This window comes from Falco cherrug, chromosome 5 (assembly GCF_023634085.1).
Source record: "Falco cherrug isolate bFalChe1 chromosome 5, bFalChe1.pri, whole genome shotgun sequence".
In the NCBI taxonomy this organism is placed as follows: Eukaryota; Metazoa; Chordata; class Aves; order Falconiformes; family Falconidae; genus Falco; species Falco cherrug.
In genome coordinates this window covers 39,038,412-39,062,784 of record NC_073701.1, presented here as the reverse complement: position 1 = coordinate 39,062,784, position 24,373 = coordinate 39,038,412, and the positions used below count along the sequence as shown (strand labels likewise).

The 24,373-nt window shown below is 49.1% G+C and overlaps 2 protein-coding genes across 3 annotated transcripts; both read right to left on the bottom strand.

The window, feature by feature from the left end:
* Window positions 1–8,723: 8,723 nt before the first annotated feature.
* On the bottom strand, window positions 8,724–10,289 carry MYF5 (myogenic factor 5). Its single transcript, XM_055712319.1, has 3 exons — window positions 9,750–10,289; window positions 9,187–9,262; window positions 8,724–9,054 (listed from the first exon to the last, which is right to left on the bottom strand). Exons 1-3 carry the CDS (start codon window positions 10,254–10,256, stop codon window positions 8,861–8,863), a joined length of 777 nt encoding a protein of 258 aa, XP_055568294.1. The 5' UTR covers window positions 10,257–10,289; the 3' UTR covers window positions 8,724–8,860.
* Window positions 10,290–16,177: 5,888 nt separating this feature from the next.
* Window positions 16,178–18,098, bottom strand: MYF6 (myogenic factor 6). Of its 2 annotated transcripts, XM_055712023.1 has the most exons (4): window positions 17,351–18,098; window positions 17,020–17,110; window positions 16,713–16,845; window positions 16,178–16,432 (listed from the first exon to the last, which is right to left on the bottom strand). In XM_055712023.1, exons 1-3 carry the CDS (start codon window positions 17,867–17,869, stop codon window positions 16,727–16,729), a joined length of 729 nt encoding a protein of 242 aa, XP_055567998.1. In that variant the 5' UTR covers window positions 17,870–18,098; the 3' UTR covers window positions 16,178–16,432; window positions 16,713–16,726. The 2 variants fall into 2 exon arrangements, with proteins under 2 accessions (XP_055567998.1, XP_055567997.1); XM_055712022.1 differs by having other exon boundaries at window positions 16,178–16,845.
* Between the last annotated feature and the right edge of the window lie 6,275 nt (window positions 18,099–24,373).

Genomic DNA, 24,373 nt, shown 5'->3' with positions numbered 1-24,373 from the left:
GGAAAACCCACTGCACATAGTCCTTGGAGCGGAGCCCACCATCTCAGGACTGCACTGACCCATCGAATATGATGTATCAAGTGTTGCAGGTTTCCTGGGACATTTTAAAAGGCAACACGGGTGTATTCCAAGCAGACTGAATTGCTACAGCTTGAAACCCCCACCCCAGGTGTGCATTCGCTACAGGGCGACAGCGGGGAAGGCCCATTGTGTGGAGCAGCTCAGTGACCTCATGCTGTATGTGACGGAAGGCTCGGCCAAGCCCCACCACTACTTAACGTTGGAGTAATGCTTGTTTGCTGCTCTAATTCTTACAGTCCAGGCAGCTGTCAGATAACCCACATTTTCAGCCAGGTTACACAGTGCTTTTCTCTTTTTCTAAAGGAAACAAGAAACAGGAACACAAAAGCAGTCATAAAACACAAATTTCTTTCTGGAATTAGAGGAAGAAGAGTTGTAGGTGCTGCTCACAGCTTTTGACCAAGTGACCTTCAAGATCAGAATCAAACAGAGCTTCTCAGGTACTTAAAAGATGCAGAACCTCACCCTTGCAGGGTCAGTCTGCCATGAGCCTCTAACTTCCCTAGCGAAGCTTCTGAGCTTTCCACAATGATTGCAGTGATATAATAAAGCTACTGTGGAAAGATTTTGCCAGAGACACTATGGACACCCATGTCTAACATACCAGGATTATATATGATAAAAATTAACTGGGGGTTAAAGACTCAGTCAAGCATAGGATGACCAATCTCCAAAGTTAAGTCCTATGTCAGTTTACATAACTAATCTGGTAATACTTATACTGTTTCTCTTCCTTTCCCCAAACCATAAAGAAGGACCTCCTCACCTCTACTTTTAAGCCTTGAACTTGCTAAAACTTGCATATATACGGTATGCCTGCGCATAGGTATTTCCACTGGTTCCAAAGGACGTAATAATAATCTTGGTCACATCTTACTCTAAGATCTGATACACACTGATATCTTATTAATGAGCTGAGAAATTGTTTTTAAGATGTGAATAGTTTTATCATATGTTCAGTAAGATTTTCTCTCCGACTATACTCTACTTTTAACTACACAGATGGGAAAAGTTGGGTTTTAAAAAAATAAAAATAAAAAATAGGCTCCAGAGAAAAAGCTCTTCAAGAATTCCTTGCACTTACTACCTATCCTGCTATTCCATAAGAGTTGATTGGCATTCAAGACAGTCAAAAAATCACTGCAGTTATTGTGAGCATAATTTCAGTCTTCTGCTTCTGGAAATCATGGCCAAATAAAACAGAAAATATGATTGTACTTGATATTCCATAGTGTGTGAACAGAGCGTGGGCCCTGGCTCTCAAGCATGCTGCAAGCCGTGTGAACCGCTGTATCCGTCATAATTGCAATAAAAAGCAATTTTCCACTGCAGTTTTCATTTAAAGAAAAATCCCTCTAAAAATGGGGGTTTGGGGGGCAGCACAGCTAATCTCCTGACTGCTGAGCTGAAAGGATCAGCTTGGGAAGCTTCTGCCGCAGGAGCAGGAGGACAGAGCTGGTGGGGAGGGTCCCAGGCAGCACCCTGGCCACCGGCTCTCTGCTGTTAAGCCTCAGCATCAGCCAGGCTAGTTAGTCCTTATTTCGGCTCGAGTACTAAAGCTGTGCCCCTGCCCTTGTTTACCCTCAGCAGCAGTAACCCCCTCCTTTCGAGAGGAAAGGAGCAGTTTTGGATACCAGAGGGTTTGAAGCAGAGTGTCTGGATATTTTAACATTGTTCAGGCTTCAGTCATCATGAATATCAGTTTACAGCTTGGCACATAAACAGTCCATTTCTGAGGCATGAGACAATGAATATATTGTAATTATATTCGAGGCCTTCTGTCCCAAATCTGTTCCTGGTGAAACTCCAGGGGTTTCAGTGGAGTTGAGGCAATAATAAACTTAGCTGTCTACCTGTACTTTATAATGCATTATTTCCGATTAAATGTTTGCATGAAAACAAAGATTTGTTTCCATACGTATTAAACTAAAATGGCATTCAAACTTATTCTTACAACCACATACATTGTTTATAAACAATAAAACTTTTTATAAATGAAAAAAATAGAGAATAAAACCCAGTAATAAAAATAGGACTATTTGTTTTATAAATAGGAATGTAAGGAAGTATGGTAGTGCTGAAACAATGTAGTAAAGCAAGAGTATACACCAAAATAAATACTTTGGGGGGGAGGGCATAGTCCTTTTTTCCCCACATAAAAGAGAGAGATGGGAACATGGGTTATGGGAGGCAGACATGTTGGGACACCCCTCAGAGCAGACCACTTCTGCTTGGGAAGTCCAATTTCATGAGCACTTTTCTAAAAGGAGCTTTCACTGTCCTACTTGTTAGGAAGTTTAGAAATAACAAGTTTCGTATTTCAAAGTTCAGTCATTTTTGCATTTCACCCAGGAAAAAAAAAAATGCGAGAAATTTGTACCCCGTGAAAAATGTGCATTTCAGGCACTGGTAGGATACAGCTGTCTCAGCCCATGTTTACTTGGTTTCCCTTCTACATCATGCTTGGCATGGGGGATTTTAGAGTTATTAAACTTTTTCCCAGTTGCCCAGAGTCACCACCCTTTTACTTCACACTGAGTAGCTACATATACAAACATGTGACAACTGGCCTCCCAGCTTTCGGTACTTACCTTTCTTGGCTTTAGCAGGAGCCCTTTTTACTGTCACCAGGTACATCTTCTGCAGGGAATTCCCAATTTACAAGACTCACTTTCTCCAAAACTGGTTATTAAGCCATTCATGTTTCCAACAACCAAACAGCTTCAGATTACCAAGGTGTCCCCTTTCCCACTGCATGGGACACACCTCCATGGGATGCATCTTCCTGAGCAAGTCACCCAAGAGCAAACTCCTGCACTACACTGTAACCCAGTAGTTCTCTCATAGAGGTCACAAGGAAAATAAGGGTGGATGCTTAAACTCAAGACAAGGCCCAGAAAAATCCCCCTTTAATCATACAGGGATTATGAACTCAAACCTTAGTACTTAAGGGCTGCTCAAGTCTTCAGTACTGAGGTCTTGCCGGTGCCCAGGAAAATGGTGCTCACTCATTTGCAGCAGCTTTGCAGTTAAACAATTAACATTTAGCACTTCCGAGCATTATATACACCTGAGAAAAAGAGGCTTGAAGGACTCCCGGCTGCTTGTTTGAGACACAACTTTCATGAAACCCAGGAGTCATAGGACCAAAATGACAGTCTTCAACAGGCATTCACCCAGGGGAGAAGGGAGTTTGGTGGCCTGCTCCTAGTAACAGCTTGATACTAGCCAACAAAAAGAGAATTATGACAGTGAGGACCAGCACAAAGGCACTCACCTCCCTGAGTAACTCTACTCCGACTACCTCTGAGGGGTTTTAATATTTTTAAAGCTACTGAGATAATTGATGAGAAACCTCTAGTCACTGAGATAATTCAGTTAAATCTGAGAAAGAGTTTTTGCTGTAATGTCTACTGTCTATAAAGGCAGGGATTTCAGGGATTTGAGGGAGGGATTTCAGACATATACTTTGGATGCACCTTCAGCATGACCAGCACATAGATTTCCTCCTCTGCTTTTCAAAGCAGTCAGGCAGCAAGATTTAGAATTGCACTATCAGCTCAATTTTAAGATGTTCCAAAAAAGCAGTTGTAGAAATAAATACTTTTCACAATAGAAATACCGATTGTTTTAGTTTTCCTTCAAAGCATCACAAAAGTGGACAGGAAAACAAACAAATTAGTAATTTTTCATGCTAGTAAATAAAAAAGAGAAACCCACAACATCTTGCATATATGGTTACTTAAAACATGGAAATGAGTGGAACAGAAAGTTTTCAGCAGACCCAAATAATTCCATTCTAAAAAAAATGAATCTCTTTGCTGGAGCAGGGGTGCATTTGCTAATGAGGTCTTTGCACTGAGCTATACACAGGTGTGACTGAAGTTATAGTCATTGTTTGCTCACCACTAATTAAGGAGTTATTAATGTATTCATTTAATAAATTATGTGGAATCAAACAATTAAAGACAATAGGCTGAATTCAAACCTGATTTAATACACAGTTTGGCTCCTTATAATGTATTATAGGCACACCAGCTTGAGTTCTACACTACAGCCAGACCTTTGTCAGGTTCCTGAGTCTTTGCTAGGTAGCTGAGTCCTGCTGCAAGTGGTAGGATTTGGCACTTCAAAAAAAAAAAAAAAAAAAAAAAAAATCAAAGTTAAAACTTTTATGTCTTCTTTATAGGATTTAATTTTTACTTAGCATACATGTTATATAGATTTTTAAACCAGGAAATAATATCACTTCAAAAACATATATTCATAGAAGATCAGAGAAATAAAGATAAAATTCACACATTTATTCCTCTGCTGTTATTGCAGGTTTGAAAGCCTCTCGGAGACTATCAGGTTCAAATGCACTTGATTTAATACAGACATTGAACTACATTTCTGACCTCTCACTGGGCTTACTGACCCTCATATATCATGCCCACTATCACCCTCTTCAAGCTCAGCTGAGCAAAGACTTTGGCATCACAGCAACCAACATCTTCCAGCAGATTGCCAGGCAACCCATAATGTTACTAAAGCTCAAAACGAAACCAGGCTCCAGGACTGGATGGTGCCCATCAGCTGCTCTGGGAGCAGAAAGCAGAAGACCTTTGAGAAAGTAGCTGGACTCTGGCAGTACAGTGGGCCTGGCACGCAGTCCATGAGCATCCAGGGTGCATAACCTCCTGGAGGAAGGAAAGCGGGGCACCTGCTGAATGAAGAAAACAAATATCATACTGTGTTTGGGAAGGAGAATAACTCCCTCAGTCCAGCCCTTGTCTGATAGAGGGGTGTATCTCTTGGGCTGAATGGAGAAAACAGCATGAGATGTAGTGAAGGCAAAGGCCACTAGCAAAGCCTGAGCTAACACCCAACAGAAAACTCAAATAAAGCATACAAAGAACAGCTCTGCAGTCTCATTTTTTACTTATTTCACTAATCCAGTTGGCTGCAGGAGAAGCCTGGCCCTGACACCCCAGGGCAGCACACAGACAGATGCACTGCTCACCACCTCCACATTTGGGGGTGAACTCCTCCACCCCTCACACAAGGTCAAATTAGCTAGCAGGATCCCAGCCCAGTCTCCAGCTGGCCAAGCTCATTAGGTCTTTAGTTGCCAGGAAGGCAGTTGTGGCCAGCTGTAAGGCTGATAGGCTGTGCAGAGCCTGCCAAAGGTCAGCAGTCATCAGCTGGCCAGCTGCAGGTCCTCCTGTGGGACCCCAAGGTCCAGCTGAGAGGAGTAAGGGGAACTGATGAGCGAGTCAAGGTCCTGTGGAGGAGGAGGAGGAGGAGGGGAGGGAAAAGGTCTGGGGTGGGGAGGAGTAAACTGCCTGCTGTTGCTAAGTTTGACTGTTCCTGACAAGCAGGCTGAGCTGGGAAGACGGTGGCACTGAATTTCCCCTGAAATGCAGCCATGAATGTGGGGTGTTTCTAGGCATATTTTGACAAACAGTAAGAATCAAGACCTTTCAGCCTCCAAGAACTAATTACTGAAAGTTTATCACTTTTAAGTCTTACCGCAGGAGAAGAGGTTAATGTTTTCTTACAGGGAAAATTAGTGGCTTTCTGCACAAGTAACTCATAAATACAAACATAAAGCACACAGGACTTTTGTCTTGATGTTATATTCAAGAGATCTTTACTAGGTTCCTTTGTTAGTTTTGTAATCTACAGTTGGCCTTTTGGTCTGAGTTTAAAATATGTATTTCACTGGAGATCTCTTCTTCATTTCTGAACAAAAAGAAAAGATACAAGCACCTCTTCTCACACACGCACACGCACGCACACACATGCGCACACACACGCGCACACACGCGCGCACACACACGCACACACACGCACAGCTGCCTCCCTCAGTCAGAATATAAGCCAAAAAAGCATGATTTTCAGAGGTAAATTAAAATATAACATGAATTGTATTTTTAAAATTGCACAGAATTATGCCCTTCATTGCAGAGAGTGACAGAAAACTTGCAGCTTGTGTGTTACGTTATTCTGCTACTACAAGACATCCCTCTGCCTGCCTGCCTGTGAGATCACTGCAAGCTGTCCTGGAGCCTGCAGCACTCAGCCAGGTGGCCAGAGTGGACAGGAGTGGAGCTCAGGTGTTTTGAACCAACATCTTCTCATGTATTTGTGAGCACAGCCTTCCTTAAATGAACATGTGTTACATAGAATACAAATCTTTCTTTGCATTTCCTATTATTATTATTATTATTATTATTATTGCTTTTATAATATGTGTGCTGTTTTATATATTATATTCTATATGTATATATTATATAATTTTTTTTTCATACATAATTTTTGTTATTAAATGTGCTAAATCTGACCACAACAGCGTATCTCCTAGGACAGCAGCCTTTTACACCTTGTTCTTCCCAATTCATGGATTAAAAGCAGTTTCATGAAGTTAACTTCCATTCCTTCCAAGGATTACCACACATTTTGGCTCATGGGAGCTTTGTTTATAAATGTCCTGTAATTAAGAGTTTGTTTCCTATATGTGTATAACAAAACCCACAGATTGTAATCTAGTCTAGTAGGACTGAGGAGGCTGTGGACAAACATCTGCAGACGGGATACTTCTCACTCTCTGAAAAGCTACTTCTTGTAAGTATTGACCTTTTTGCAACTCTCAAAATGCCTGCCAGCCAAAGAGAGGTGTACATTACCAACATGTGATTTGCTAGTGTTACTCTGCATACTTCACCGGAGATCACTTGCCAAGGTCAGCAGAGTGCAGAACAAAATGCTGAAAGTTCCCCAGCTTAGCTCATTTTAAACCATCGTTTAAAATAATCCGCACTGTATTAGATCCTGGCCATAAGCGGTAGCCTTGGGATGGTATTTTGGTTGAGAGGAGCAAGCACTGCAGCAATGTGTGAGAAATAATTAATAAAACCAGTAATGTTCAGAGTTGTGCATGAGGATTTCTATGAACAGAAGGCTTAGGAAGCGATCGATCGCCCATAACCAGGGAAGACTCTCAGCGCTCAGACACTTGCATACCCCTGAAGCATCTGTAATGACAAAAGTGTGCAAATACCTTGTTGGTAACTCTGCACAACCTCAGTCTAGGGTTTCCAAACCACTTTTTCTGCTTGATGATTACTTGGGACCTATCTATATCCACAGAAGGCCCGTTCTGGAAAAGACTCCTCCTGAATTACTCTGCGGGAAAAGAAAACACTTCCCTCAAGGTTACACAGCTCTGGGCAGAAAGTGATTCTGAGAGCAGCCGCGCAGGAGGGGCAGGCTGGCCTTGCCCTGTGTCAGCAGCACAGACGCCCACGGCCCAGCTGAGCAGCTCAGGCAGGTAGGTGCCACCTCGTTTCCTCTGTAGCCCTTTGTGGGGGGACATGTCCCCTCAGCGTGCTGGGCTTCCTTCATCCTCAGGTCAGGAATGCTGCCAAAGAGCAGTCAGGTGGCAACTTTTGGCAATGTGACTAAGCTGGGCTGGGTTCAAGTGAAAGATTTATCAGAGGTGAAATACCACTGCCAGGCCTCTTGGCCACCCAGTGCTAACAACATAAACACAAATGGCAAATACATCCTTACCCACATTAGCGAGGTGTATATCCCTTCCCAAACAGAGTGTTTATCATAGGAGACATTTCTGGGTGCACTGAAGGAGCCCATCTCCCCATCTCTCCACATATCTTTTTTTTTTTTTTTTTTTTTTTTGGGGGGGGGGGGGAGGGGGGGGTAGGGCTAGAAAAGTTTTGGATTACAACTGGAGCAGTGCAAAGGGCTGGAAATTTTTCATGGTAGAAAGACTTAGATTTAGTGCCTGGAAGGAAATACTTGTTAACTCTGAAGCTCATGAAGACTTGACCTGGCTATTTCTAGACCCACGTAAATACAGTAATGAATTTTCATCCTGGCTGGTGGGACCAAATTCATTAGGAATCTGAATATTGTGAAATGTACCTTGTGGACTGTGAAAGAGGTACTTGTGGTTTGTTCTTACTAACTTTACTAAATTTGTCTCTGCTAGAGCCCCAAGAGTGACTGAGAGTAAAATTCCCCAACAGAGTATCTGAGCTAGATCATACAGACATTTTACAAAGGAGAGTCACCATGCAATTTTAGGGCCATAAGTGTTCCATCTTCATACTCAGAGAAAGAAACAAGGTCTCTGACAAGAAGGAGAAAAAGTAAAAAAGGGAATATGGCTGAAATACTACTTGTACTCTGGCAGAAAGTAAAGGAAACTGCCCATAGCAGTACAGGAATGGACGGAGAATTTGACCCTCCACATTTCTGTCCCTCCATGAGCGGTCTCAGAATTCTAACACCCACTGGTGACGGGAGAAACAAGCTCCCAGGCCCCAGCCCGGCCAAGCCGCCGCATGCCCTGGCCCGGCCCCGCCGCGATGGGACGGGTCCCCCCCGTGCCGGCAGGGGCCGCGGCCGGGGCCGCACACGGATGCTGGCGGACTCCCCGCAGCCGGGTCTCGCTGCCCTCCCCAACACCCGGGCATCCACTTAAAGAACCAGCAGGCCAGACAGCTCTCGTACAGCACGTTTTATTTGCAGCGGGGTTTCCAGCGTAGCGCGTGTGCCCCGAGCCTCCGGGTCTGGCTGCCCCGGGGGGAACCCCGGGCCGGGGCGCTTCGCCCCCAGCCCTGGAGGGAGGCGGGCCAAGCGGCGCCGGCGCGGCCCCCCTCGCCCGAGGAGCGTTTGCAGGACGCGGCCGGGCGAGGGGGGCGGCCCCGGCAGGAGGGCAGCGGCGCCGGAGGCGGCGGCAGGCGCGGGGGTACCGTCCTCCCCGGGCCCCTCATAGCGCCTGGTAGGTCCGTCGGGGCGGCGGCGTCCCGGGCGTCCCCGGCCCCGAGTCGATGCTGGCGCTGGGCGAGAGGGAGTCGGCGTCGCGAAGGGGCAGCCCCGGCTCCTCCGCCGGGGAGAGGCGGTCCACGATGCTGGAGAGGCAGTCCAGGCTGGACAGGGTGCTGCTCTGCTCGGCGCCGTACCCTGCGGCCGGGGACGGCAGCGAGTTACGGCCGGGTTCTGCGCTGCCCTCCCCAGGGGCCGCGGGGAGCGGGGCGGCCCCCGGGCCCCCGCCTGCACCCCCGGCGCCCGCGGCTGCCGGCGGGTCGGGCTTACCGTGGGCCATCTCGGGGCAGTAAACGGCGTCGAAGCTGCTGCCTCTCGCCGACCAGACGGGGCTGCCGCAGTCGGCCTGCAAGACAGCGAGGGGCGAGTGCCGGCCCGGCCGCCCTCACCCCCGGGCCAGTGGAGTGCTCCCCACGGGGGAAAGGGCCTTAAGGCCCGGCGGGGAGGGAGTCCCGGCGCCCGCGAGGGAGCGGGACAGCGGCGCCCCGGCCAGGCTGCCGCTGCGGCAGCGTCTCCCCCTGCGCCCCCCTTACCCGTCTGCGCGCCGCGCTAAGCTGGGGGGAACGACGAGGACGAGCCCCCGGGAGCTTGCTGGGTGCCCCCGGCAGCATTACCGCCCCCCCCACCCCCCCGCATCCCCGGCAAGCCCGTGTGCACGCTCAGTGTTACATCTGACAAGGGGCCTGTTTTAACGCAAACCGTCCACCTTCTCCTGATGTCTGGCTGCGTTCGGCCCGTCCCACACCCATGGGACCGGACGCGAGGGTGAGGGGGACCTGCCCGCGGGCCTTCCTGGGGTCCCCACAGCCCCATCAGTTCTGCCTCTCTCTTACCATCCCATCGGAGCAGCTGGAAGTGGGGCTGGTCGGTTCGGAGCAGCTCTGTCCCGGCAGATGATAGTAGTTTTCTACCTGTTCCCTCAAGAGCTCCTGGAGGCTCTCGATGTATCTGATGGCGTTTCTCAGGATCTCAACTTTGGGGAGTCTTTGGTTGGGGTTGGCAGTGGTGCATCTCTTCAGGGTCTCAAAAGCCTGGTTCACTTTCTTCAGCCTCCTCCTCTCCCTCATGGTGGCCGCCTTCCGCCGGTCCATTGTGGTGGATTTTCTCTTGCAGGCTTTGCAAGCCCACATGAGGCAGTGGCCGGCCTGGTGGTGGCCAGTGGGAGCTCGGACATGCTCTTCTTCCTCGGAGCAGGCGGGCTCGGGGGGCTCGGGGGCGCCGAAGGGAGGCAGGTCCCTGGGCTCAAAATCCTCGGGGAACTCGCCCTCCGGGGAGGAGAGGCAGGAGCTGTCATAGAAGAGTTCGGACGGGGAGAACTGGCAGCTGTCCATCACCTCCATCCTTGCCGCAGAGGCGTCAGTGTGGGCCAGCAGCCACGGGCTCTCGGCGAGGCGCTGAGGCAATTTCCTCAGTAATTAGCGACCTGAGACGAAATGTCCTTCGGCTGATGCGGGGGGCCCTTATATATACATGTAAAGGGAGGCTGGTCCGCAGCGGCCAGTCTTTATTAGCATATCCCACCACATCCCCTACTGGGGGCTGTCTGGGCAAGCCCCCTCTAGTCCCCAGGAGACAATTTGCTCCGCGCTGCTCCTTTGGAGAGTCGTGAGCTGGGCACTTCTGTAATGACCGACCTCCCCACAACTCGTTTGCCACATCTCCGGAGTTTAAATCAAGTCTGGGAATTTGCAGTTTTGGTATGGAAAGAGAAAGAGGGGCAGTGGGCGCGCACGAACCGCTGACATTTCCTGCAGAGCCGTTCCTCGTCCCTACGCTCCCATCACAGGCTGCCGCGGGAGGGGCACCGGCTCTCCCCGCAGGGGGGTTAGCGTAGAGCCCCTCCATAGCACCTACAGTGTCTACTTGCCTATATTTATTCCCCGCAGCCTGTGGGCCAGGTCTAACCTGAAGCAATTTACGCGTCCCTTCAGACCTAAGATTTGCTCGTTTATGTTGAGGAGTGCTTTGTCCTGGAATTAAACTTGTGTCACCAACCGTCTAAATTTACAAACCGAGAGACAAAAAATGCACATCTACCTGTGGCCAGGAGTGCCAGGGAGGGGGGAAACCCGGATTTCAGTGCTGTTGGATCGGGCCACAGGGAAAGGTACTGACAAAAGAAAAGTGTACGTGTTTGCTCCGAGACAAATCCCCTTCCCATTCCTTCTCCTGCTCGTGTGACCTGGTGCTGCTAGAGACACAACAGTCGAGCAGTGCCTCGGGCTTGCTAATTTTCTGCTTTCAGGCAAACTTGTACCGTTACAGATGCGTCCCAGCTGCCAGTGCAACAAACCCCTCCTGGAAGTGTAAAATTTCTAACCCCGCAATCCCTAAGTAACTTTACACAAGTCGGGGACAAAAGCTTTGCAGAGCTCCAGCCGCAGCAGTAGCTGAGCGGAGCGGTGCGAGGGTCATTAGAGTGGTAATGAAGCCATTTAACAGGCATTTGCTAACGCGCAGGAATCCTTTGGTTTCATCCAGGTGGCTTTTGTAGTTGAGGAAAATATTATGAGAAGGCAAAGGAAACCTTCCCTACCTGGGAATAAAATTATGTGACCTAGGTTAACTCAAACGGAGAGCAAGTGACCCAGCAGCGGTTCAAACTCTACGGAGCCAGTCTGTGTGCCCAGGAAAAAGCCGTCTACAACTAGCCTCTCTCCGGGAAGAGGTAATGCGGCGGGCATGGCGAACCGGTTGTCTCAAGGAGCCGCTCTTCAAGTGAGCAAGGCGGGCAGGCAAGCATCTCCCCAGCGCACACGGCTGGAAAGCCGTCCCAGCCGCCCGGGCGAGGCGGAGTGCGGCCGGTAGTGGCTGCCGGGGCGACCCGATCTGCTCCTTCCCGCCCCCCAAACCCCAAAAGGTAGATTTCCACTCCTAGGCTGAAACTTTTCCTAAAAAAATCCCATGCACACACCTTGCTTCCTGCGAGCGGATGCATAATTATCTAAAGGCTGGGGAAGGCTACATCTGCACTGCTTCGGTTTATTTGGGGCCATAAACGGGGGGAACCCCCTTTGAAATGAATACTGTAGGAAAAGCACAGCGTTGATAATGGAGTAAAGTTACAGGAAAGGGAAAGCTCAGGATTTCAGGCTTCTGCCGCTCCGAGGTGCAGGTTGGAGTGTAGTTGGGCCACGTCTAAGACGGGGCAGTTCCCTATTTTTTTCCTAAGAAGCCGGCCGTCGGAAGGCTCTGCTCGACGGTAACTTGAACTCTTCGCTGGGCTGTGGTGTGCAGACACACACTCACACCTTTTTATTTACCACATTTGCGCTGGCTAAAATAGACCTGTTTACAGATTTATGTTTTGCGCACAAATAAACTTGATCTTTAAAGTGCCGGTTGCGGTTCTGCTCAGCTTTCAGGGGTTTCTCTTCAAGCACGCACTGTGGATATCCCGGTGCACAATGCCAGCCCCCTCCGTCCCGCTCTGCCGGCGTGCAGAGCTTTAGCTCAGTTTTAACTCTTAATCCAGCAGGGCTGGGGTTGTTGGAAAACGTGCCTTTTCCCAAAAGTCTTTGAGGACTTAGGAAAATTTGTTTCCTTTCCCCTTACATATTTTGGGGGAAGGGGAAGAATGGATGGAAAAGCCTGTCAGGAAGAAAAAAAAATCTGTAATTAGTATCCCTTAAGAGCTCCCGGCTCCTCTGGTAAAGTGATCTCAAAACAAATTTGCAAAAGTGCAGTAGGCGAGTGAAACTAAAGAAAGGGGAGAGAAAACACAAACTACAAGGCTGGCTGGGGGCGGGGGGGGGGGGGGAAGGAAAATAATGCTGCATTTCAGGAGGCTCAAGTCCGGAAAACGGGAAACAGCTTGAGCATCGGACCTTGCCTGCTCCTGTGGACGGGCAGAGAGAAAATGGTGAACGTGTCAGGACCTCTTTAAACAGTGTTGCTCACCCCAACCGTCCCCGCTCCGCAGCAGTTGCCGTGCCGCACCTATTGGTGGAGGGATTCAATCCCATGTGGGGACCATTTGCGGAACGTGCTATCTCTTTCCAACCCCCATATTTAAGCAAAGAAAATCCGACCGGAACCGTAAAATTTACCGGGCCGGGGGGTGAGCGGTGTTGGGGGCCCACCTGACACGCCTCGCCGTACCCGTCCCCGGCCCTGCGGAGCGCCCTCGGCCAGCACCCCGCACCTCCCCCAAAAATGGCCCAGTGCCCCGCAGACCGCCGAGTCGACGCCTGGGCCCCCCTGCGGGACAGCAACCGGCAGCCAGAGCGTTATTCGGGGGCGCATTTCTTTCAGCCACGGGCGCGGGGAGCCGCAGCGAGCCCCGCCTGTCCCCTCCCGCGGCCGGCCTCCGCCGCGCCGTCCCGCCGGCAAAGCTGTTTCCCAGTTGGGCTGGTGGGGTCGGGCGCTTCCAGCCGTGTGAGAAACGTTTTGTTCCCCCAGCGCTGGGAACCGTGCGCACCTAAGTAAACACATTAGTACCTGCCAGAGGGATTTGTATAGGAGACAGCTGAAGAAGGCATTGGCCTCTGCTGGCACCCTGGACTCCCAGGAGAGATCAAAGGGACACGAGGGGGTTTTTAGCAGCCTTGAGACTGGGAAAAGTTGCTAGTTCCTGCTATCGGAGGGACGTCCCAGCGAGCACATGGTTCAGTTATTCAGCCTCCTCCCTCTCCTGCCCCCTGTTCCCCAGCTCGTTCTCCACAGAAAGGTGGAAGCTCCGGGAAAATCGTACGGGCTCCCCAAAGCAGCAGCGATCCAAGCAGGAATTTTCCCCGTGGAAATACCTGCTGGGCTGACGCCTGCCCGCCCTGCCTTCGACCTCCGAAAATAACCCGAACCCGCTGCCCGCCTCCCTCTCTGGTTGCCGGCGGTGTTACGGAGGAAGATAAAGACGCACAATAAAAAAAACCACCCAGGCTTTCAGCGCTCGGTCGCGTCACTTCAGAGGAGAGCGGTGACAAGGCAGCGGCACGGCAGCCCCCCCCGTCGCCCCCAGCCACGGCTCCCCGGCCCCGCAGGCAGCTGTGGCGGACGGCGGTGCGGACGGGCGGGGCCCGCCGGTGCTCCCGCACCCCTCCTCCTCTGCCGGGGGGCGAGCAGGTGGCTCCCGGGCGGAGCAGAGCAGGTAGAGTCGAGGGAGGCCGGTGCTGAGCACGGGCTTCCCGGGAGCGGCGGGCCAGCCTGCACCTCTCGCGTTAAATGAACCGCAGCGGGGCCGGGGGGGGGGGGGGGGGGCACTAGGGTTCGTGTAAAAACCTCGATGACTTAGTGTGTAGCCCCTCGGAAAAAGGCTTGATTAAATCACAAACCTCTTGTCCTTACCAGTTATTACCCTTTGATTCAGTGATCCCAGGGCCCTGTTTGCTTTGGCTGGGGACTTAGGTAAAGATTATCCTTATTAATATCAAACACAAACATTTTAATTGCAAACACACTGAGGACCTTCAGTGGGAAGCTCGCATGTCAGCCGCAGCCGCGGGGGTCACCGAGAGTCTCTTCGGAGGTATTTTCTTTATTTAATGAAAAAACCCCCCTCCTTTAGGCAAACTTACTCCAAACAATCGCTCAAGTTACCCGGCTGCTGGAGCAGACGTTGCCGTGGGGGTCCTGCGGGGCGGACGGGCCAGTTCGTCGAGGTTAATGCCGGGGTGAGAGCATTAACAATAGGCTGGCCGGGTGTCGGGGTGACACTGTGGATTCGAGGGTGCTTCAGCACCGCTCGTGCTCTGCTGCGAGAGCGGGTCCTGCGGGGCTTGGGTCGGCCGGCGCTGCATCAGGGTTGAGAACTGGGTGTAGCCCTTCTCTCTGACCCGGCGGGGATCGCAACGAATTACTGAAGAAGGCGACGAGCTGCTAACCCCACCTGAAACACTCTGCTGCTGATGCAGCCTTTTCGCTACACAAGCAAAGTCTAACACCTTCGCTCTTTCGCCAAAGTGCAGAGATGACATGCAAGAACCCGCGTTCCCCGTGGCGCTGCTTTCTGAAGAGCCCGAGGGTTCCCCGAGGCAAAGCGGTTCGTTTGAAACGAGAAGAAAAAAAAAAGAAAAAGGGAAAATGCCCTATCACTACGCGCCCACCACACTGTGCCACCGCAATTACTCCTTACAACGGAGTATTTAATTAGCAATTAGAGCGAGTACTTGACTGGTTTCAAACCCAGGCTGCCCGCGGTGGCACGAAGAGGGAGGAAGGACGGCACCGTGATGGGAGAGCCAGCTCCCGGGGCTGTCTCTTTCCAGAGCTTTCCCTTCAGACGGATGTACCCGTGCCCGAACCGGCCGAGAAGGGGAAGACCTTCCCGAAACGTGGCTGTGACATTTCAAACCCCCCAAAATAAACCAAGGGTTAAAGCTGACGAGGAGAGCGCCCGCAGACAGAGGCAGTAGCGTCCCTTTTGTCAGCTCTGCGAGCCCGGTGCGTGCGTAGGGCAGTGTTCCCTGGTGGTCGCCCCTGCCCGGGGGTATAACCAACCTGTTACAAACCGTAACGCTCCGACTGTGAGCAGCTCCGCTCCACTAGCCTCAGAGAGGCTGAGGTTTTTTTACACCACTGAGTGAAAGGCTTCCTGTGTTGTTACCCCCCACCCCCTTTTTCTGTAGCTTAACCCTTTCCTCACTGAGGGACCCCATTCCCTTCTCTCTCAGGCTCAAGGAAGTCCAGGGGAGTTACCTTTTCTGGGAAGAAATCACAGCCCCCCCAGTCCCCAAGGCAGCGGGCTCCTGTCACAGCCTTTTGCTGCCCCATTAGGGTATCAGGCCCGTCGGTTTTGCCGCAGACAAGCCCTCCCGTGCCCATGAGGGAACGGGGCTGAGCCTCTCTCCTCGAGGACCGGGGGGGTGTGGGGGAGCTCTTCACGCTTCCCCATAGTAAGCTCACCCGCTACGTGCGGGACAAGGCCGAAGAAGCGTCCCTGCCTGGCGAGCCTCTAGAGCGGCACTGCCGGACATTTTTAGGGGCGCAGTACTGCCCTCGGGGCGGCAGCGCGGCGAGGAAACGGGGCGTGGAGCGCTGCGGGCGGCCGCAGGGGCTGCGGGTCCTGCCGGCTCCCCCTGCGAGCCGACGGGCAGGCGGGTAAGTAACACCGCGGGTGCGGCCCTGGGTAAGGGGAGACGTTCCTCAGAGGAAAAAAACGAAGGAAAAATCTGTCCCGAGAGCTGCCTCCGGTCACACGGGTCCTGTCTCGACTACATAAGCCTGGCTCTTCAGGGCTTGGTCTCGCTGAGGTCGGCGGCGGGTTTTAACTCTGGGGTCGGGTTGTTACTGAATTACGTGGGCGGGGGGAGGGGGGGGCACACTGTAACACAAAGAACTTTATTTTACAATCCAAGAATTCCGTCTGTTCTTATATACAATATCACATTCCACCATTTAAATACATATTTGTTATGTTTACAAAAGAAAAGACAGTACTAAAATTATTTACAGGAACGAAACGAGGCGGGAACTCTTTAAATAGGATTAACACGAAATACACCCAACAGCTTCACTCAGACAGGAATGAACTTTGCGGTGACTCTCAGCGAAAGCCGATCACCGGTACACTGGTAAGTATCTTAAATAAAAAGAAAAAAAAAGAAAAAAAAAGAAAAAAAGAGGGATGGTCTATGCAGCACAATTTAAAGAAACCAAAACTCAGGAAAAAAAGGAGAAGGAAAGAAAAAAGGGGGAAAGCCTCTCTGGCTGGAGTCTGTGCGAGCCATTTTCTTTGGGATAGGCGGACTCAGACTCGGGCTTAACAAGGCCCCTGCCCGGACTTTCCACTGCGTTAATTTGCTTCGTTACTTAGTTTAGAGGGAAGGGGGTGGGGGCTCCATCTCCCTTAAATACACTACCAGAGCAACCGGATTTATTTCTCCACCACCTCCTCCGCGCTGGGCAGTTTGGGCTTGTCGGAAGAAATACTGTCCACTATAGAAGAGAGGCAGCGAAGGCTGCTGGAGGCCGCCGACTCGACGATGGAGCCTCCTGCTCAACGAGAGAAAAGGGATTAACGAGCAGCGCGTGCCTCCTCGCCGGGCCTGCGGCGCCGGGCTCCGGCCGGTGGGAGCGCGGCCGTGAGGGCGGGGGGGGGGCCCGGCGGCGGCCCGCAGCGCACGGGGGGCGGCGGCTGCGGCGCGGGTTAGCGGGTTAGCGGGTTACCTTCCTTGGGGCTGGCTCCGAGGGCTCGGGAATGGTCAGAAACGCTTTGCCAGTCGGAGCTGCAGGTGCTCAGGAAGTCTGAACTGGGGATCTGCGGCACACGGGCGGGGGCGGGAGGGGGGAGACAGGCGGAGAAGGCGGGGGTCAGCGAAGCGGGCGGCGGCTGCCCGCCGGGGGCCCCGGGAGCGCGCGCCCCGCCAGCGGCCCGCTCGCACCCGGCAGCGGGCCCGGCCGCCGCAGAGGCCGTGGCGGGGAGGAGCGGAGGGGACGGGCGCGGCGGCGTCGCATCTGGATGCCGGGGCGGCGGGAGGAAGCGAGCGGCGGTGCTTACATTTCCCTGCTTGGGGCTGAAGCTGAAGGGGTCCCCCCCGATCTCCTGCATTTTCTCCTGCTGATCCAGCCTGTGCAAGAGGTCCTGCAGCCTCTCGATGTAGCTAATGGCGCTCCTCAAGATCTCCACCTTGGGCAGCCTCTGGTTGGGGTTCGCCACAGTCCGCCTTTTCAGCGCCTCGAAGGCTTCGTTGATCTTCTTCAGTCTCCTTCTCTCCCGCAGGGTGGCTGCTTTCCGTCTGTCTGTGGGGGCCGACTTTCTCTTGCAAGTTTTACAAGCCCAGATCAAGCACTGGCCGGGGAAGTGAGGGGGTTGTAGTCCCGGGGGTGCTAGCACATGCTCCTCTCCGCTGCTGTCACTGCCAGCCTCTGGCGGCATTTGGTCCTGACAGGGGGACAAGGTGCCATCACTGCCTGGGTACAGCGGGGATCCCTCTGCCATCTCCAGCTGCTGCAGGGCTCCATTCTCCCCGTCCAAGTAGAAGAAATAGGAACCAGTTTCAAAAAGGTCCATCATCATGCTGTCCCTCGGCCTCTCTGCCTGCTTGAGTTGGGTGGAAGGCTCAAAAACACCCTGAGGAACAACCCAGATGGAATTTAATTAGTGCAGTGACATAAGTCCCCCCCTGCTTTATATAGGAGCTGCTGAAACCCTATCCAACTTCTAGCTGTCGCGGTGTATCACCCTCCAAAACTGATTCCAGCCAGTCTCTTGGGCGCTGTCCTGAGAACATCTCCTATTTAGAAGGGGGGGGGGGGGGGGGGCACGAGGGGAGGGAAGCAAATTAAAAAAAAAAAAAAAGGAAAAGGGAAACAAGCAAAAAATAAAAAGACAACCCAACTCCCCCCGCCCTCCCCCCAAAATCCCATGAGCTCGGGGTGCAGCGAGGGGACGCGAGGTGGGGGCTCGGGAGCCGTGTCCGGGCACAGCAGTCGCCCCGGTCCTGCTGCCGAGCCTGCGGGGGCACCGCTGGAGGACAAAGGCGCAGGGCTTCACAGGGAGCCCTCCCCCTGCCCACCCCTCACACCCTGCAGCGCACGCTCCTTGCCCTGGTGCTAAGTATAGATCTATACGGAGAGATTTCAAAGGCAGCCATCAGTCTCCAAATAGATGAGTTAATATTTTCAGAAGAAGCCCCTGCTATTCCCCCTCCCTTGAAGCATGCCATTCCTGTGACCCAAGCCACCCGGGCCAGCCCAAGGTTAGGAAACAAGCTCACTGTGCCTCCACACACAGAGGGAGGGTTGCCAAGGCAAAGCTTTGCTGTGGTGCTGAAGCACCCACAGTTACTGCACCTCGGCTTAGTCTTTCAATCTGAGCTTTCCCATGTTGCCTGTGAGGTGACAGGAATGAGTCCAGGTGACTGGGTTACAGTTTGATGGGGCTTTCCGGACAGTCCCTGTCCTTGACAGTGGTTGGGGCAGGCAAAGCCTAGGCACGTGGTGTAACTGCGGCTTCATCCCTTGGACCTGGCAAGCTGTGCAGAGCAAGGTATATAGTCCCTGAGACAGAAATGGAGCTTGTGATTGCTCTGTTAGCATACGCTGTAGTGTCACATCATGTCTAGGCTTCTCTTCAAGAAAGAAGGCATGGGAAAATGGCCTGATTGCCTCTTTCCCTGGACTGCCTTGTGTTCTTTAAATCCCATGTAATTTCTCTCTGTTTATGTAAATATATAGGTGTGTGTATATGGATATATATATGTCCCTAGCTATAGACACATGCACATATCTATGTATATCTGTGTGGATAAGTAAATATATTTCTGTGCGTTAATATGTGTGCATACATGTATGTGTATGCTTTTTCATAGAAATTCACAATAATACGTGAAGGGTGAATGAAGACCCTGGAATACCACGATCTCTCTCCAGTGTGGCTTCTAGCTTCATCCTTTCTGAAGAGAACTGTGGCATTTTTGTTCATTTCTCAAAAGCTACAAGAAATTGATCACTTGCTTGACACTTTCTCCAAAACTGATTGCAAACTAATTTTTCAGAGTACAAAAATCTTAGAGTAGTTGTGATTTTGTTTTGACCAAGGTAGTGTTGTTGGAATGGATCTAATTCCTGCTTTAATGAGGCAGAACAATATCCAGTTTTGGATGAGACTGAGAAATTCAAACTGTTCTCAGCAAAACTAATTTTGATATTAATATTCCAGCCCTGAGGTTTTATTCCTCTTCAGATTAAAGAGAGTCTTGCAGTTAAGGAGCTGAACAGAAGACACAGTTTCTCAGTTTCCATGCTCTGCTATTTGCTTTCTGTTTGGCCTTTGGCCAGTCACTTAATTTCCCTGTGATTTGATTTTCTACCTTTAAAAAGCGATATGATGTTGACCTTTACCCATCTCTTGTGTTTCTCATTTAATTTGCTGACAATGCAGGGGAGAGTCACCCCTTGGCATTGTATGCTTTGGAGTCCCACAGGGATGTTTGTCCCCTATAATTAGTGATGATAGTAATAAAAAAAAAAAGGAAAAAAAAAGAAAGAAAAATCATAAATCTGCTGATTATTTAAAACATTTCCACATTTACTACAGGTTTTTTTTTGTTTGTTTGTTTGTTTGTTTTTTAAATCTTTAGTTTCTTCACTACTGCTCTGGGAATATTTGGAACAAAACACAAACGAGAACAATCTACTGGCAAGGTGCACAAATCAAAACATAGTTGTAAGGGAGAAATATCATTACTAAATTGTCATTGTCCTTTCAAGAGTTTTAACTGGACTTAGGGAGTTGGGAAACAGAAAGTTTAGGAGCCAGATGCTCCTTCTGCTGTCAACAGATTGATTTTTTTTAAACAGGAAACAAAGTAAGTTCTTTCTTTCTGGCACTTAGTGGTAGAGTAAATGGATTTAGTTCTTCACAGTAAAGTGGGCACTGCATCGTTAACCCTTTATCAAGCAAAACTATGAACTGTAACCAAATTCTAATTTTGAATGAAGTTGGCCTTTTTCCCCATCACATAAGCAACCTGAATTTTGCTGTAGTCATCCCGCAGCATCTCCCATTCCAGCTCCTTGGTGAACATAACACAGCTAGCAAACCACCCTAGCAGATTTCAGCAAAATGTCCTCAGTTATGTTCTCCATTACAAAAGTGGATCAAGGGGAGGATTCAGAAGTTGGTGCTTTTTTTCTTTTCATGCCTTGCATTCCAGAGCATGTTAGATATAAGCACAAAGATGTAAGAGTGAGTAAGAGCACATGAATAAGAGCAACTGGACATAGAATTGGAAGGAGGGTCACTGCTGAACTCCACTTGTCACTTTAGTCGGCTTGATAGTCCCTTACAGAAAAACTCTGTCTCAGAAGCCAGTTCTTTATTCAATTGGTACCGCTTCCACCAGAATGCTGTGGTACTCTACTGAGAAAGTACTTTCAGTATATTTACGCATACACATTTACAGAGGTAATACATGAGATGTACTGTATTTCACTGGTCTACACACTCTGTTATCCAAAGAAGTATTTCAGTAAGTGGTAAATTCAGTAAGTGGTCAGGATGACCCAAATCCAAGAAAGATGCACTGCATTTTAAGTCACAGCTGATGTCCTGAACTTGAGTCCCTTTATACTCACTTTTCCACATAAACTGTTATGGATAACTGTGGTTGAAAAATGAGCCTGGAACTCCCCAGGTCACTCTTGACACCTTATGGTTTAACCAGAAGTTTAGTCCAGAATTACAGAGAAGTATTTTGTCATCTAGGACCCACTCCAAATATCTCCTTTTTCACCTTCACTCTCCTCAAGATTCTTCCAGCCACAGGCATTGTGTATTTTTAATAATCTTTGATCTCTTTGACACTTCTTTGCAGTGGCATTGGTAATCAGGGGGGATCAGGCATATCCACTCCTATGTGGCAACTAGGTGAAGGTGAAATTTTCAGCCTCTTTGTTGTAGCCCTATTCTATTTGTACAATACCCTCCTTGATTTGAGAGATGGTGAGATACCTTGGCTACCAGGTAATGATTCCTAAGTTGCTTTTGTAGATTTCTGAAGTGCAGGTTATCAGTGTAGGCTGTGGGCGTACTTGGAGTTTGTTTGGACTTCAGATACAGAAATCTTTCTGTTCATATTCCCACTCTTTTTTTTTTTTCCCTTTCACACTCATGTTTAACAGCATCTTTCTTATCAGAAACTTTCCCTTTCAACATATTTTATTATTAATACACAATGCTGCTGTTCTGCCTTTATTTCTGTCTTTTTCAAAAAGTTAATGTTCTTCAAAACTTGTGTTAGACCAAGTTTCTGAAATCCCTCTGACATCTGACTTGATATCTTCTACTGGTATTTCTAACATGTCCCTTTTTTCACAGGAACAGTAACATCTCCTTTTAAAATTTTAGCATTTTTCATCTGATTTCTCAACAGGCAAAACGATAAACTCTCCTCAATATAGTCTCAAGGCCACCACTTGGGGTACCTCTTTGCTACAGAAGAAGTCTAAGCTCTTCCTCTTGTCCTGTTCTCTGTCAATTCCAATTCACACAGAAGTTCTTCTCACCAGAGTTTGGTAGTGTGTTCAGGTAAGGGTAGATGGCATGTCAGGATGTATGTTAACATCCATGTTTTGTTGTCACTTGTAACTTGTAGGTTACATAGTGAGGACACCAGTATAAGCTATTAGGGGATTAATGGTCTGCTGTTCCTCCTGGTGTGTGAAGAAGTGCGCTCAAATACTCACTCAGGATGTGTTTACATTCTCATTTTAATTTGTTAGGAATGCCCTTGTGGAGCAAATCTCTGAATAGCTTCCACTTACTGCACTTTTGATACTCCTTATGAGGTGCTCTCAGAGTGTGTCATTTGGGTTCTGTTCAGGAGAAACTAAACTGGAAGGCACCCAGAATCTGAAGTTGATGCTAGGTCTTCAGCACTGCCAGTTTCTATGGATCTGCTCCTGATGCATCTATATTATCTGCCAAGGTATTCATAGTCACAGTTCATTGGGAAGAACTAGGGAAAGCCTTGACATGCTGCTGCACTATGAAATTTGCTGCTGAAATAGTATATGATGCCAGGGATTGCAAAAGCTGAGGAGGATGAGACACTTCATCTCTCCTTTCCCTTCAGAAGGAAATTTTAAGCAGATGGGAAGGACTGAGATATCTTAACTTTTTTCAAGATCCATGAAAAGGCTGAGAGATGTGGATACTGTAAGGGGAAAGTTGCTGCACAAAAGATAGGTTGTCTGATAAAGGACATCTATCTATCCATCCCCAAATCTACATCTTATTACAGAAATGTTTGGTGAACAGAAAATAGAGATTTTCCATGACTTTTCTTGAAAGTCTGGGCAATGCTTACTCTAGGGGGGACCAGCATTTCTTATGCTGACAATGACCTATGGGAAATTTAAGCAAAAGAACTTTACTGAAACTTGTGGAAGTGTAATTCCTACTATTGGAATAGAGCATATGGAACTTCCTGGCTTGTGATACGTAGGAGCACCTCTTAGCTGAACTTCATTATAACTTGACTTACAATGTCACAGAGGTCTGCAGGGGTAACATGGACCAACTTTAATTTTTGATTTTCATTTATATATGTTGTTAGACTATCAGCTGATTTCTTGTCCAAAGCAATGAGGTTATTTGCATGTTGACATTGTCACATGCACTCTCACTGGAGATTTAGGAACTGACTAGAGGAAGGGTGTGTACTGTGCCTGCCAGTGCCTGTGTATAAGTATGTGCCATTTCAGAGAATTTAAAAGCATGTGGGAGCAGCCATTCCTCAAATGCAAGTTTGGCAAGTGGAGTAGTCAATGGTGTAGTATGTGCACAGGAGCCAGGAAGCCAGAAAGGTAGAAACCTGAAAAAGACAACTGCATACAATTTTATTGTCTTTGTAGGGGAAGATTTAAAAATTCTTATTGACAGGGGCCTTGGCTGTATAAGCTGTTCCAAATTATTGCTGTTTTCCTTTGATTGGATATGGACTTTAGTGTTCATATCAGTTACAGTCCTGTTAGTATCTGAGGGGTGCAACCTTGCTAACTAAACAGACTTCTCTAGTTCAATATGGTAAGGTAGGATTTCATTACAGCTCTCATGTTGGGCAGTTATGAGACACAGTTCTAAATGGCAGATGCTTTAATGCCTGTGTCAGGGTCTACAGTGACAAATAGTCACCACTGCACAAACACATTTATTTTACTACAAGACGTTTTCCTGGGGAGGAGGAGTGCCAATCAGAAACCAGAGGCGCTGTTGCTGGCCGGGACAAGCATTTTCCATGGTTCTATCCACAAGCAGACTTTCCTTGCAGGAAGAAAGGGAGTAATAATGACAGATGTCTTCTACTTGTGATTAGGCAGAAAATGAAGGACATGAAATGGGACATGAATACAAGACAGATCGTGTGCTATACAGTCATATTTTTGCCATCACATTTTTTTGTAATTACATGAAAAGCCATTTTTACAGTCATAAACTTGTCTGTTTACACTACAAACTGTTGTAAGTGTAGAGTGCATATTCACACTATGTAGTTTCAGAACATGATGACTGTGACATCTAATCCTCATCTCAGTCAAAAGGGCGATAGTTAAGCCATAGTAGCTACTACGAATTAAAATAAATATTCATTCTAATCCTGCAAGTGAAAGGAAGGAAAGGGTGTCTAGAGAGCTCCAACAATCAGACTAATTACATCCCTGCTCTCCATGGACAGAAAGAGATCTTAGTGCTCAGACTGTGGAAAAATGACAGTTTCCTTTTCTGGGGTTCACAAGGGATTTTTGCAGAGCCACGGATCTTCATGGAAAACTGGGATGATAGTGGCTTGGAAGTGGAAGATGTGAAGGTAATGGATGTGGACGACTCCCTCCTCAGCAATAACATAGGGATTATTTGAAACAGCCCATCACAACACCATGAAATGATTATTCTGAATGATTGGGTTTTGTACATAAATTGTTTTAAACTGTTTCATTATCCATTGCCAAATATTCTTTTGGTTACCTGGTGTTAGCTCTCTGACATAGGGGCGTGCCAGTGTAATGAGCCATTTGA